This window comes from Euleptes europaea, chromosome 4 (assembly GCF_029931775.1).
Source record: "Euleptes europaea isolate rEulEur1 chromosome 4, rEulEur1.hap1, whole genome shotgun sequence".
Lineage (NCBI taxonomy): Eukaryota > Metazoa > Chordata > Lepidosauria > Squamata > Sphaerodactylidae > Euleptes > Euleptes europaea.
In genome coordinates this window covers 64,551,955-64,566,136 of record NC_079315.1, presented here as the reverse complement: position 1 = coordinate 64,566,136, position 14,182 = coordinate 64,551,955, and the positions used below count along the sequence as shown (strand labels likewise).

At 45.8% G+C, this 14,182-nt stretch overlaps 1 protein-coding gene across 1 annotated transcript in view; it reads left to right on the top strand.

Annotated features, from left to right (window-relative positions):
* The first annotated feature begins 1,071 nt into the window (after positions 1-1,071).
* Positions 1,072-14,182, top strand: part of LMNB1 (lamin B1) — a 29,469-nt gene continuing 16,358 nt past the window's right edge. The window contains exon 1 of the mRNA XM_056848076.1: positions 1,072-1,450. Coding sequence (XP_056704054.1) covers positions 1,086-1,450 — 365 coding nt within the window. The 5' untranslated portion in view covers positions 1,072-1,085. The remainder of the gene's footprint in view (positions 1,451-14,182) is intronic.

The window sequence follows — 14,182 nt, the reverse complement described above, 5'->3', positions numbered from 1 at the left end:
CGCCAGCAAGCCCCAAACAAAAGGCCTCGATCTTCTTTCGCTCCCTTATTTCGCATTCGATGGCGGGATGGTGTCTGTATTCTGCGCAAAGCGCTGTCGGTATCCAAGATATAATTTTTAACCCGCCACGGTCTTGGACAAACGTTGCTGAACCCAGCGAGGGATGATGTCTCGCTCTCTCCGTGACCGGAACAAACCCCATTTCCCTGTGCTTCAAGCCCAGCCAGGCCAGTTGTGTCCAGAAAGGCAGGGCCAACCGCACAAGCCCGCTCAAGGACGGCAAAAGGCGGTGTAACGCCACCCCCAGAGCACAGAGGAAGGAAGCAGCCCCTTCCCCCCCCCCTGCTGCGATGAAGCGACGCACGGCAGCACCTCCACCGCCAACTCACAGGCGAGCGGATGGGCAGTGATGGGGGGGCGGGGGCGGGAGAGCGCGCGCAGCGACTGCGCTGACAGTTGCCGTTGGCGGGTTTTGAATTTAGCGTCTAGGTTGCCGTAAAGGGGGAAGCGCCACGCGCTTCGCGTTCCTATTGGCTGAACCTGGGTCACGCGGGAGGGCCTCTGTGTCAGTGTCGTGGGGGAGGGACGGGGAGGGAGGCCTCGTTCTGAGCGCGCGACGGCCATATTGGCTCTGTGCAGAGCCCGCCTGTTTTGTTTTGTTTTGCCTGGGGAGAAGCGGCTGGAGGAGGAATACGCGCGCGCGGGGGGCTGGCTCCTTTGAACAGCGGAGACCATCCGGAGTTTATTTCCCCCCACACACCCCTTAAAAAAAGGTTTTCTTTTGCTTTTATTTTGCACCTGTGGGGGTTGCTTAATTTGTTTCCCCCCTTCCTGGCTCCTTTCCCGGGACTTTCGAGTTCATTCATTCGCGTTGCTTCGTTGAGCCTTTGCAACTTTCTCTTTTGCCGTTCCTCCTGCGGCCAAACGAGAGCGCGTTTTTGATTGGCGTTGGCGCGTCCTCTGCACCGAAGCCCCCCCCAACCACCACCACCACCGCCGCCCGCCTCCTTTTCCTGCCGCCCTCCTTTTCCCGCCCCGCAACCCCCTCCTCTTGTCCTCCTGTCTCCCCGCGCCTTGTTCGCGCCATGGCCGCTGCGGTGGCGGCCTCCACGCCGGTGGGGCAGCGGACCCGGAGCAGCGCCGCTTCCACCCCTCTGAGCCCCACGCGCATCACCCGGCTGCGAGAGAAGGAGGAGCTGCAGCACCTCAACGACCGCCTGGCCGTCTACATCGACAAGGTGCGGAGCCTGGAGACCGAGAACAGCGCGCTCCACCTCCAGGTCACCGAGCGCGAGGAGGTGCGCGGCCGGGAGCTCAGCGGCCTCAAGGCGCTCTACGAGGCCGAGCTGGCCGATGCCCGCCGCACCTTGGACGACACGGCCCGCGAGAGGGCCCGGCTGCAGATCGAGCTGGGCAGGGTCCGCGCCGAGCACGACCAGCTCCTGGGCAGGTGAGTCGTTGCACGCCCCTGCGGGGGAAGGCCGCCGCAAGGCCGAGGCAGGGCACCCTGGAAGAAGCGCGCTGCTTCCCCTTCGTTTCCTTAAGGCTCCCTTCTGCTACGCTGCTTCTTCATTTAGGAGGAAAGGGCCAGAGTCCAGGAGCACCTTCAAGACTGACAAAAATATTTTCTGGTAGGGTAGGAGCTTTCGTGAGCCACTGTGGCTCACGAACGCTCCTACCCTACCAGAAAATATTTTGGTTACTCTTTAAGGTGCTACTGGACTCTGGCCCTTTTCTACTACTGCAGACAAACTAACACGGCGACCCACTGTGGGTATCTGAAGAAGTGAGCTGTGGCTCACGAAAGCTCATACCCTGCCAGAAAATGTTTTTGTTAGTCTTTAAGGTGCTACTGGACTCTTGCTCTTTTCTACTACTGCAGACAGACTAACACGGCGACCCGCTGTGAATTATCTTAATTTAGGAGTGTAATTGCTGGGTTTGGCTGTGGGGTGAGGCTTGGTGGAGTTCAGTTTCCTTGCTGTAACTGGCACAAGAGTCCCCCATCAGATTTCGCCGTACGGTAGGTGGTTCGCTGCTTAAAATCGCCCGCTCTGCTTACCAAAAGGAGCTTTCCATCTCGGCTCGCGATGGCTCCCCTTAATTATGTGGATAAAAAGTCTGATTTTTATAGGTGATGCGGCACTTCCAAGCTTATCTGTTCCCCAACCCAAGAAAAAATACGTTACATTGCGCATCTGATACCTGATAGGAGGTCTTCTCCTGACCCTGTTTTGTAGGGTTTAGATGTTGAGAGATGCTGAAAGCTTTCTAGACACTATTTTCATGCCCTCATTATTCTTAGAATCCACTGTATAGCAGTGTTTAGGATAAAATAGACTGAGACCATGAAAGCCATCCTTCCCGGTTTCTTTGTCTGCTTCTTACTTGACTATCTACTCCCACATAATGATGTCCATGCTGTTAGGGCACTGACGAGGGCAGACGATATTTCAAATATAGTTGGAGAACTGTAGTTGGTTTTGATCTGTTGAACTTTTCCCCGCAAGATAACAAATTCCCCCCTCTCCCATGTTTTCCCTTGTGGCTCTGGCAAGGAATAGAAAGACTATTAGAAAATATTGTCTCCTCCCCCTTTTCCCCATTCATTTTTTGTAGCAGGATGTATGCTGGTCTGATTCCAGCTGCTGCCATGTGCAGCTGTGGCTGGCGTGTTTCAATGAATGAGAAGGTCCCTGCTCTTTCCTATGGCAGCCCCGTATCTTTTTCTCATGACGGCCTTTTGGGAGGAGTAACAATGTTAGTGCAGTGTATGGCTTAGTGCCGGGCAGCACTCAAGCACATGCTCTATTCATATGTTTTATGGTGCTGACAAGCACTTCTGATAGTAACAACTTTAGATAGCTCTCAAGGACTGCTGCTGGATTTAAATTTTCATCTCTTTGTTTAAAAAGTGGTATTAAAATGATTTCTGAACACTTCTAAAATAAAGGGAGGTGCTTTCCTATCTTTGTTTTTGTTGTTTTACAGTGTTTTGAGATGTATTGTTTAAACCACTTCCACAGTCATTGTCAGTCTTACTGTTAAACTGGCTATTGAAAGAGACTGCATTAAGATAGTTTTTTTTGTATTATGATAAAAATAGTTTGCCAAGTATTGTGGTGGCTTACTGGGCACACAGGTGTGCAGGACTGAAATACAAAATTGACGTGTGAGTTGGGGTGGGGTCGTGTTTCAGAGCTGCCTACCTGGAGAAATGAGTGTAGTTAAGGTAGAGTGCTGCTGAATATAACTTTTTCTAACTAATAACAGAATTAGTTGATGTGGTTTCACTTTAGGGCAAGGTAGATGGCGCCTGTACCCACTGCTTGTACGGGTATCATTCTTGCTACTTTGGGATATTGTTGGTTCTATGACTTGTGCTAGCTGGCCTCCCTTGGAATGCGGGTACTTGCACTTAATAGCATTATGTTTTTATTCATTGACACAAAGCGTGAACAATTAATACCTATATTGATGCCATGAAAGCTGCTGTACAGTTCTGTGTGCTGCCAATTTGCCTCTGCTTTGACATTTGGTACCTGCAAATAGGAGTCTTGGAGAAGCTTACAAATGTGGCATTTATTTCCTGTTCCCCCCTATCATTTTATATGAGGTTTATGGTCACTGTCAATATATTGGTAAAACAGTTATCAGCGTTTCCATAAAATTAAGTTGTAAGAATTCTCTTCCAGATAGAATCATAGAGTTGGAAGGGACCACCAGGGTCCTCTAGTCTAGTCCAACCCCCTGCACAACGTAGGAAATTAACAACTACCTCCCCCTCACATCCCCAATGACCCCAACCCTCCCCCGCAATTCAGGATCCCACAATCAAAGCACTCCCAACAGATGGCCATCCAGCCTCTGCTTAAAGACCTCCAAAGACGGGGACTCCACCACCCTCCAAGGCAGTGCATTTCACCATCGAACAGCCCTGACCGTCAGAAGGTTCTTCCTAATGTTTAGGTGGAATCATTTTTCTATTAGTTTAAATCCATTACTCCGTGTCCTAGTCTCTGGAGCAACAGAGAACAAGCTATTTCCCTCATCAACATGACATCCCTTCAAATATTTAAACGTGGCTATCATGTCTCCCCTCAACCTTCTTTTCTCCAAACTAAACAAACCCAACTCCCTAAGTCTCTCCTCATAGGCATGGATTCCATGTCACCCCTCAACCTTCTCTTCTCCAAACTAAACAAACCCAACTCCCTAAGTCTCTCTTCATAGGGAATGGATTCCAGACCTCTGACCATTCTGGTCGCCCTCCTCTGGACATGCTCCAGCTTGTCAACATCCTTCTTAAATTGTGGAGCCCAAAACTGGACACAGTATTCCAAGTGAGGTCTGACCAATGCAGAATACAGTGGTAGTATTACTTCCCTTGATCTAGACACAATACTCCTATTGATGCAGCCCAGAATTGCATTGGCCTTCTTAGCCGCCATATCACACTGTTGACTCATGTTCAGTTTGTGGTCCACTAAGACTCCCAGATCTCTTTCACATGTACTGTTGTCAAGCCAACTATCACCCATCCTGTACCTGTGCCTTATGTTGTTTCTGCCTAGGTGAAGTACCTTACACTTCTCCCTATTGAAATCCATTTTATTACTTATGGCCCATCTCTCCAGTCTATCAAGGTCATTCTGAACTCTGACCCTATCCTCCGGGGTATTAACTACCCCTCCTAACTTGGTGTCATCTGCAAATTTGATTAGCATGCTCTCTATTCCATCAGCCAAGTCATCTATAAAAATATTAAATAGTACCGGTCCCAGGACAGACCTCTGTGGTACCCCACTAGTCACTCCTTTCCAGGATGAAGTTGTGCCATTAATGAGCACCCTTTGGGTTCGGTTGGTCAACCAATTACCAATCCACCTAACAGTAGCAGTGTCCAGCCCACATTTTACTAGCTTTGTTTCAAGAAGATCATGGGGGACTTTATCAAAGGCTTTACTGAAATCAAGGTACACTACATCTACAGCATTCCCTTCATCTACCATACTTGTCAGTCTATCAAAAAAAGATATGAGATTAGTTTGGCATGACCTGTTTTTGAGAAACCCATGTTGACTGTCAGTGATCACGGCATTTCTTTCTAACTGCTTACAGACTTTCTGTTTAATTATCTGCTCTCTTATTTTACCTGGTATTGATGTCAGGCTGACTGGGCGATAATTGTTTGGGATTTCTTTCCTCCCCTTTTTAAAGATGGGAACCACATTAGCCCTCCTCCAGTCTGCTGGAACCTCTCCTGTTCTCCATGAATTCTCAAAGATTATTGCCAGTGGTTCTAAAATCACTTCAGCCAGTTCTTTCAACATCCTTGGATGCAGTTCTTCCGGCCCCGGAGACTTGAATTCATCAAGAGTAGCCAGGTATTCCCGTACTATCTCAGATTCTATGCTATGCTGTAATTCCCCTATTGCATCCTCTGCACCATTATTCCCAGGATGAGGACTATTCCCCTTTTGAGAGAAGACTGATACAAAAAAGGAGTTAAATAATTCTGCCTTTTCTGCCTCCCCTGTTAATAACTCAACATCCTCTCCACGTGATCGTTACCTTGATCTTCCTTTTGTTATGGACATAACTAAAAAACCTTTTTTTTTTGTTTTTAACTTCCCTGGCTAGTCGGAGCTCATTTGCACTTTAGCCTTCCTGACTTTCTCCCTACATGTGTTGGCTACTTGTTTGAATTCCTCTTTGTTGATTTCTCCCTTTTTCCATTTCTTGTACATGCCCTTCTTAAATCCTATCTCAACCAAAAGTTCTCTAGACATCCACCCTGGTTTCTTCAAACATCTACCTTTTTTTCTCCTTGTGGGAATTGATTTAAATTGCACCTTCAATATCTCCCTTTTAAGAATTTCCCATCCTTCATGTACTCCCTTCTCATTCAGTATTCTCACCCACAGGATCATACCCAGTAGTTCCCTAAATTTATTGAAATCAGCTTTCCTAAAGTCTAGAATACATGTTTGACTATTTCTTGCTTCTCCTTTCTGCTGTATAACAAACTCCAGGAGAACATGGTCACTCCCACCTAAAGATCCCACTCCTTCTACCCCATAAACCAAGTCATCATTATCGGTTAAGATCAGATCCAAAATGGCTGTTTCCCCTTGTCGCAAATATATATATACGAATCCAAAAAAATGTACTGTTGCATTGTGTTCCTTAACAATTGGTATTTCTCTTTGTCTTAACAGTGAAATAGTGGGCAGGTGTTTCATATTCCTTGAATAACATTTGGTAAGGCAGATATAATTGCTTCATTGGCTGGATCTTTGCCCCTGGCTGTGTTAGATTTAAGGCATTGTGGGGGAAAATGCCCTTTACTGTTAGATTTGTGATGTCACTCTTTGTGAATTCATGTATATCTTTCTTGATTTAGCTTGCTCCTTTGAACTGCTAACCATGTTTTAAACATACTATATAAAAATTCAGAGATGTGGCGCCATAGCATTCAAAGCTCCACTCTTGTTTTATACTTCCTTGTCCTCTTACTACAACATATATCTTCTGTAAGTGCTCTTGTGTTGTGCATTCATTTTTATTTTAAAGTGCCTGTTCAGCAACATTTGGGATTGTACCATTTCTGATGCGTCAGCTTTAAACGTTGGGAAAAGTTCTATGAAATGTTGGTCACAACCACAAATAATACCTTTTAGCGTGTCTAGTATGAGGTGTTTAGAACATAAAATCTGTGTTTGAGAGGAAGAATAACCTGTCTTACTGCTGCAGCTTAAGGGTTTTGTTGTGCATAGAAATGGTGATGATCCAGGTACGTGACTTTTTGATTGTTACGAACATGAGCACTCTCTATTGTACCTGTTAATATAATTATAAAAGATAGTTGAACAAACAATATATTTGCATTTTAGTAACGAATATATAAATTTATGGTTTCACTTGCATGTTGGTGTGGGGAAGCAGCATTGACTTTGGGGTCTATTGTACAGAAAGTGGCAGTGTTGGTTGATGCTGTAGTATTTGGTTCCAAAGATCCTTGCTTGTAGCTTGGCTCTCAGTTGTAGAAATGCTAGTTCACTCTTTTGGTAGTACGAGTTACTGTTTTTTTCTGTATGTTTCTCTGTAGCAGTTACTTGAAGTGGAATGCTGTGAATACAGTTTGTTAGGATAATATACAGCTGTCTGAATAGGAATTTATTGACAAACTAAATCCATAAGTGTAACTATATTAAGTCTATAGTATCATTAAGAATGGGAATTATGTGGAGTATGGCTATTTCCCCTGTTCTGCTTCACTCCGTAGGTTACTGATTAGTTCCCAGATCAGTTCAATGCAGAGCTTTTGGTTATTACTTGAAAAGCTCTTCATGGACTAGGGCAGTGATGGTGAACCTTTTAGAGACCGAGTGCCCAAACTGCAACCCAAAACCCACTTATTTATCACCAAGTGCCAATACGGCAATTTAACCTGAATACTGAGGTTTTAAAATATTATCGAAGGCTTTCACGGTCAGAGTTCATTGGTTCTTGTAGGTTATCCGGGCTGTGTAACCGTGGTCTTGGTATTTTCTTTCCTGACGTTTCGCCAGCAGCTGTGGCAGGCATCTTCAGAGGATGCTGCGTTTGTATGCACCTCTGCAGGAGTATATCGTATACTTTGCAGCTGTGGACAAGTTTACATCGGGACCACAAAACGCAGCATACAAACAAGGATAAAAGAACATGAAAGATACTGCAGACTTGGCCAGCCTGAGAAATCAGCAGTGGCTGAACATGGACTGACACAAACAGGACACAGGGTCTTATTCCAAGACACTGAAAGACTGGACAATTCTACCAACTATTTTGCACAGTGAAGCCATTGAAATTCATAAACATCAGCACAACTTTAACAGAAAAGAAGAGAGTTTAAGAATGAATAAGGCTTAGCTTCCTGTCCTGAAAACCTTCAGACTAACAAAGACTACAGTCAACAATAGCCATGGAGATTAGCTTTGGATTTCACTCATTAACAGATCACTTCAGGATACAATGGTTCCATATTAATAGACCACACCCTCATTAGCACATTATCTTGATACTTACAGGACAATGATTAGCACATTACCTTTGATACTTTTTGCAGGACAATGATTCAGCTCAACCCAACCCCTTTCTGAGTATATGTTACTCTTCCTACACACTTGACACTGAGAGACACTGTCCTTCAGTGTTACTCCTCTGAAGATGCCTGCCACAGCTGCTGGCGAAACGTCAGGAAAGAAAATACCAAGACCACGGTTACACAGCCCGGATAACCTACAAGAACCACTGAGGTTTTAGTTTAGAAAAAACAACTCATACGTTAACATCTTTTGCGTTAAAAGAAAAACACAATAACAGGGCTTTCAATGATACAAACAACTTTTTATTGAAAGGTAAAAGTTTGCATTTGGCATGCATCTCTCTAGGTCTCATCCTCTGCTCAGCCACCGGACATTATTGTACAAATGTAAACAATTATACTGTGCCTGAACCTCTTTAAGAAGTGCTTGAAACTGTCAACAATTCAGAGCACGAGCCATGATGTTTCACCATTTTTGTGACATCTTTGAGGACATCGTCAATTTTTTTGAACAATTAATGTGATTTTTGCTGCTGTGTGCATGCTGATAATTTGTCTACCCTTGGCTCATACTGTGTAAGTTTGAGAGCAACACATGCAGCACTCAGGTCATCTGTTAGCCTGTTTCTGGTGTGAGATTTGATAATTCAAAGCTGAAAACAGCTGCTCACAAGCATAAGATGATCCAAACAAAGTAAGGAAAGTAATCCCAAGTGCTTTCATTGACTTAAAATTATTTGGCAGAGAATTCCACACTTTAAGGATTTCATTTTCAGAACTAACTGTACTGTCCTTTGGCATCCCTTCTATCTTCTCAGGTGTTTCACGCAGGTCATAGAATTTATTTTTCCAGATAGAGCTTTCTTGAATTTCTGTTAGCTCCATTTCCAGATTTTCTAAATCTAACCAATGTAGGCAGGAAAGAAGTTCTTCAAATTTGGCTTTATCTGGAGAAGTAAGAAAACACAGGGTTGTCTCCATCTTAGGGAACTGTAAAAATCTGTTACTAAAATTCAACTTTGCAGCTGCTACAATGCTAGGATATTCCTTGTAGATTTCCTGATGGCTTGTAGGATTGTCTGCAAATGTTGTAGAATTTTCTAAATGCTTTTTTAGACGGGCGGGGCCCCAGACAAACTGAAGACGGGCGGGAGCCCCGACAAACAGCTGAGCTGCCCCGCAGCTCAGCTGAGAGGGGGGCATGGCAAGGTGCTCGGCCACAGCCTCCCGGTCCAAACTGAAGACTGGCGGGGTGCCCCGACAAACAGCTGAGCTGCAGCTGCAGCTCAGCTGAGAGAGAGGGAGGGGCTTGCCCCGGTGCAAGGAGAGGGAGGGTGCCAGTGCAGGCTTGGGGAACATGGGCTTGGGGAGAAGGAGCACGTCCCTCAGCGCCCTCACCACGGCAACACGGCACAGCCCTAGGCAGACGCGACAGGTCCCCGCATGCCCACAGAGAGGGCTCGGCGTGCCGGCTGCGACACGCATGCCATAGGTTTGCCAACATGGGACTAGGGCCTACATATATGCAGACCCAGCTCTCTCAGTATGCTCTGCCAGGACAGATTCACTAATCTGTGCAAAGCCTTCTGAAGGTGTCACCTTGTAAATAGATAAGATTGATAGCTGTGCTTACATGAAACATCTCTGTGGTGGCTCTTGCCTGGTGGCATGGTGTGCCTGGTGAAAACAGGAAGGTTGTTATGCTTTTATCATTTGCAAAATATATGACGGAATTGTTCAGGACATCATTTTTATAAAGCGTGGAAGTTAAATGGAAATGGAATTATTCAAGAGGACTCTTTTAAAAGGAATAAGATGTTAGTTTTAATGTTAAAATTTAGAGTTTCTCCCTCTTTGGTAATGTTTGTTAGATGTGTTATATTTCTGTGTTGGCTGCTTCCTGAATGGCGTACAGGGACATGCATTTTGTGACCCCTTGCTTTAAAACTAACAGATTGCATGTGTAAAGGTTGTTTTGTGCATGGGGGGATCTAGCCTAGCCTCCTTCCTGCTGTGGTAGCTTTCTGTGTAAAGGGTTCTGAAGAGCTTTCAAAGATATGGTCCAAATCAAGGAGAGCTGTTGAATTAGTCTTCTGAACCCTTTACACAAGGTCTTGGCTTCTAAGGAATAAGAGTGTATTATGAACTTCACTTTTTGAGTGCATTCCCCCCCAAACATGGTTAACTGAGATGCCTTCTTTAGGAGGTGATGGCAAAAAAGGTTCTCTTACCATCATTGCCACTATGTAGTGTTGACAGCATAGCACATGCTTAAGAAGCTTGTTTGTATCTAGGCCTCTGGAAGCAAATATCAAATACTTGGGAGACTTGTCGTGATGCATTGAACACTTTGCCAATAATATAACTCACAGATGATCCAAGTTCAGTGCTACATTACCTATAGAAATTCTGAAAGTTAATCAAGCTTCCATAAATTCCTTTATGAAAAATCTCTGGATCCATCTGACTTGAATTTGCCCTTTTGAGAAGGGGGCTTTGAAAAAGGTGGCTGACCATGCATTTCTCAAGGAAATGATCTTGATTCCTTTCAGCCTGATGTTGACTGAGGTCCTTTGGCTCCCTTGATGGATTATATATGCCAGTCCTCCAAAAGGGGAAGTACATCTCTGTTAGTTTCCCTAGATCTCTCAGTGACTCTCAATACCATCAGCCATGGTATTCTGGTAGAGATTCTTGCGTACTTCAGTGGACCCTGTTGCCATATCAGAGGCTCATGGGCCTCCAAAAACAAATCAGGGTCAACAACAGTTATCACCTCAGGAAAGACCAATTTTGGTGGGCAACTAAGAAACACTTGGTTGTTGGCAAACCTGTTCAAGTGGCCGCAGATCACAACAGATGCCAGTCTGACAGGTTGGGGAGCCCATTGTGCAGTGGGCCATGTACAGGGGACTTGGTCCCATCACGAAGCTTCCCTCAGCATCAATCGTTTGGAACTGTGTGCAATTCAGCTGGCACTTTTTCATTTCCAAGACCATCTGTCTCAAAACATTTGCATACAAACACCACTACCAAGGCACGTGTGAATTGTCCTGGAGGCACCAAAGCCAGGAAGCTACAGCAGGAAATAATCATCCTCATGTCCTGGGTAGAGCAATATCTAGCCTCTGTCGGAATGGTACACATCAGTGGCATAGCAAATATTCAAGAAAATTGGCTAGACCTGGGAGAGTGGTCCCTCAGCCAGGAAACATTCCAACCCCAGTTCAACATTTCAACCTACCTTGCATAGATTTCTTTGCTTCCACAATCAATGCCAAAACAGCCAGATTATTCTCCTTCTGAGGAGGAGGGCATCTTGAAACATTGGGTGATTCCCATTGATTGCTCAGGGAGGCAGGATCAAATTTCAACTTCCTGTCTCCTGGGCTGAAATCGCCCCTTCCTTAGTTCTTTTCCTGTCTAGCACAAGGAGAGCAGCCGCAAAGCAGCTCTCTGCTGCAGATTAGTTTCATTTTTACTTTAGAAAGGTCACTTTGTTTTCTACTTTTGTTCTCTGCTGCAAATTGCTTTTTTCATAATTTTGGAAACCTACCTTACTCTATCCTTTCTTAAAAATTCTTTCATTCCTAATCCCATCTCTGAGCAGGCTTTCACCCTCTCTCCCCTCAACCTTGTCCTCCTCTGCCATTTCTCTTTCCCTCTTAGTATTTTTCCTCCCACCAAAACAAAATGGTGGATCAGCAGCACAGAAGACAGATTAAACTCCGAAGGAGACCTGGATGGGTCCACTTACGGCCTAGCCGCAGAGGAGCAACAAAACCTCCAACAGCCATTTTCAGGCAAAAAGGGACGAGGAGAGCCAGGGCAAGGAGTGATGAAACCTCCTGCAACCGTTTTCATGACATAATGGAGGAGGAGAGCCAATTCCAGGGGCGATGAAACCTCCCACAGCCATTTTCACGGCAAAATGGAAGAGAGCGGGGGTGAGCTGATCACAGCCAAAGGAAAGAGCACAGATGTGGCAACTGGTAAAGGCCTGGCAAATAAAGCATCCCCTGGCTAAAAGCTTGGTCCTATGTGGCCTTGAGAGTACACCGGCTCTCCAGAGGGCAGCCTTTGGAAGCAGATTGCTCCAGCTGAGTTTTTCATCGAATGGTAACATACCTCCCATCCTCCAGCAGTGGCCACCGGGAGGGGGGGGGGGAATCCAGCCTGGCATGCCAATTACTGTGACTGTATAAATGCCCTAGAGAAGGGGTTGAAGTTTCTCAACTACCCTCCCCCCTCCATGTTCATTAGGGGAATGCAGAGTTCTTCCCCATGTCCCCCTGCAAGAACTTTCTGATCAGGAAAGCGTAAGGATGGGACCTCATGCTTATCAAGGCGAATTCCATTGATACGGATCCAGTAAAGCGTCTATGAAGTGTATCCCTCTGGGCATCTACTCCAGCCATATAGCGCAGTATGCTCCCTTCCCCCCCCACCCCTCATGATAAGGTAAGGGAGGAAAGAAAAGTTCCTTCAAAGGGACGAACCGGCAAATTGAGGTGTAATAATCAGTCTCTATGTAGAGAAGTACAATTTCCTGCTAGACATGGCCCTTAAGGCTCGGTCAGGTCATCTCTCCCTACCCCAGCAATGACCGGAATAGGGGATACACAGTGGCCAAACAGCAGGAGTCCCTCTTGGGGACCCTCTTCCCTAAGGACAGCTGTCTGCCAACATATTCGCTCTGATAGAACCGGAGGAGCTTACCCAACATGGAAGTAGCTATGTCAGCACACCAGAGATGAGGGCAAGATTAAGATCTTGGCTTCTGTCACTTCCTGACCCCAATAATCAAAATTTGTCATCTCTCAGAGCTCCATTCTCCACCAGGCCTGCTTCCTCGGCTTATTTCTGTATGAAGTGATCAAAACTGTGGAAAGCACAATAGGCGCAGCCTTTGCCTCCTTTTTCTCTCTATTAAGACAAAGGGGATTGATACAATGTTCTAGACCCCAACTGCACCAATACATCCATAGTGCAGAAATCCTTCCATAGGGAGACTTGGTGGGTTGATCACTACAGACCTATGCCCAAGTGTAGTCTTGACCTCCCTCATCCTCTCAAAGACTTTTGTCTACACAACTCAATTCACAGCAACCACGGCAGATTTCCATGGTTCAGTTTTGGGCCCTGCCTTTGGCCTCCTTAGCATCCAGGATTTTCCCCCAGGCGCTTATGTCTATTGTAGCCCAGTGGCCTGAGTGCCGATCTTTTGATCCAGCCCACCCAGATCCTAGAGGATCTCGGGAAAATTGCTAAGGGCTTAAGATTTCATACATAAGGTGGGTTCATTAGGCCTCTTGCATACCAGACCACTACAATGATCTCTCAGAACCTATCATTAGCTGGCTCTGACAAGAGGGTTAAGAGATCACATTTACCACTCCTGTTAAACAGAACCTGTCCTGGTGGGCCATCCCACCAACCTGACCAGGGGTGAGCAGCACTCCCATTACTCTTTAATTCAAATATTGTTACTGTCGAGGGCAGGCTAACCAACCTGGGTGGACCAGGCTAGCTCAAGCCTCTCGCACCTTAGGAGCTAAGCAGGGATTTGTGCCCTTGTTGATATTCTGCCCTTGTCAGAATAGACTGGTGCCATCTGGAACTAGGCTGGTTTTATCTGACAGGGTGGAGATTAAGCAGCAAGCACTGTGCACAGGGTTTCTCCGATCAGGTTGTTCAAACCATGAATGGTGGCCTGGAGCTTCCAAAATTTACAACAGTTCTTGGAAGGCCCTTGTCAGGCAGTGCAAGAAGAAACATTTGCAACCAGACACCTTGGGTCTTCCTCAGATATTATCTTTCCTACAGGATGGAATTTCTCAAGGTCTAAGAGCAAGTACTCTTCATTGCCAGGAGCACCATATTCCCATTAGTTTGTGGTGTACCACATTCCAGACACTCAGCAGTGAAGAGATTTCTGAGGGGAGTCACATTATGTCAGCCTTCTCCAGTGCACAGGTTTCCTTCTTGGAGACTCCAAGGCTTCAGGCTCTGATTAATCCTCCATTCGAGCCTCTGAGATAAGTTTTCCCTGAAGTTCTTTACCCTGAAGGTACTTTTTGTGGTAGCAGTTAC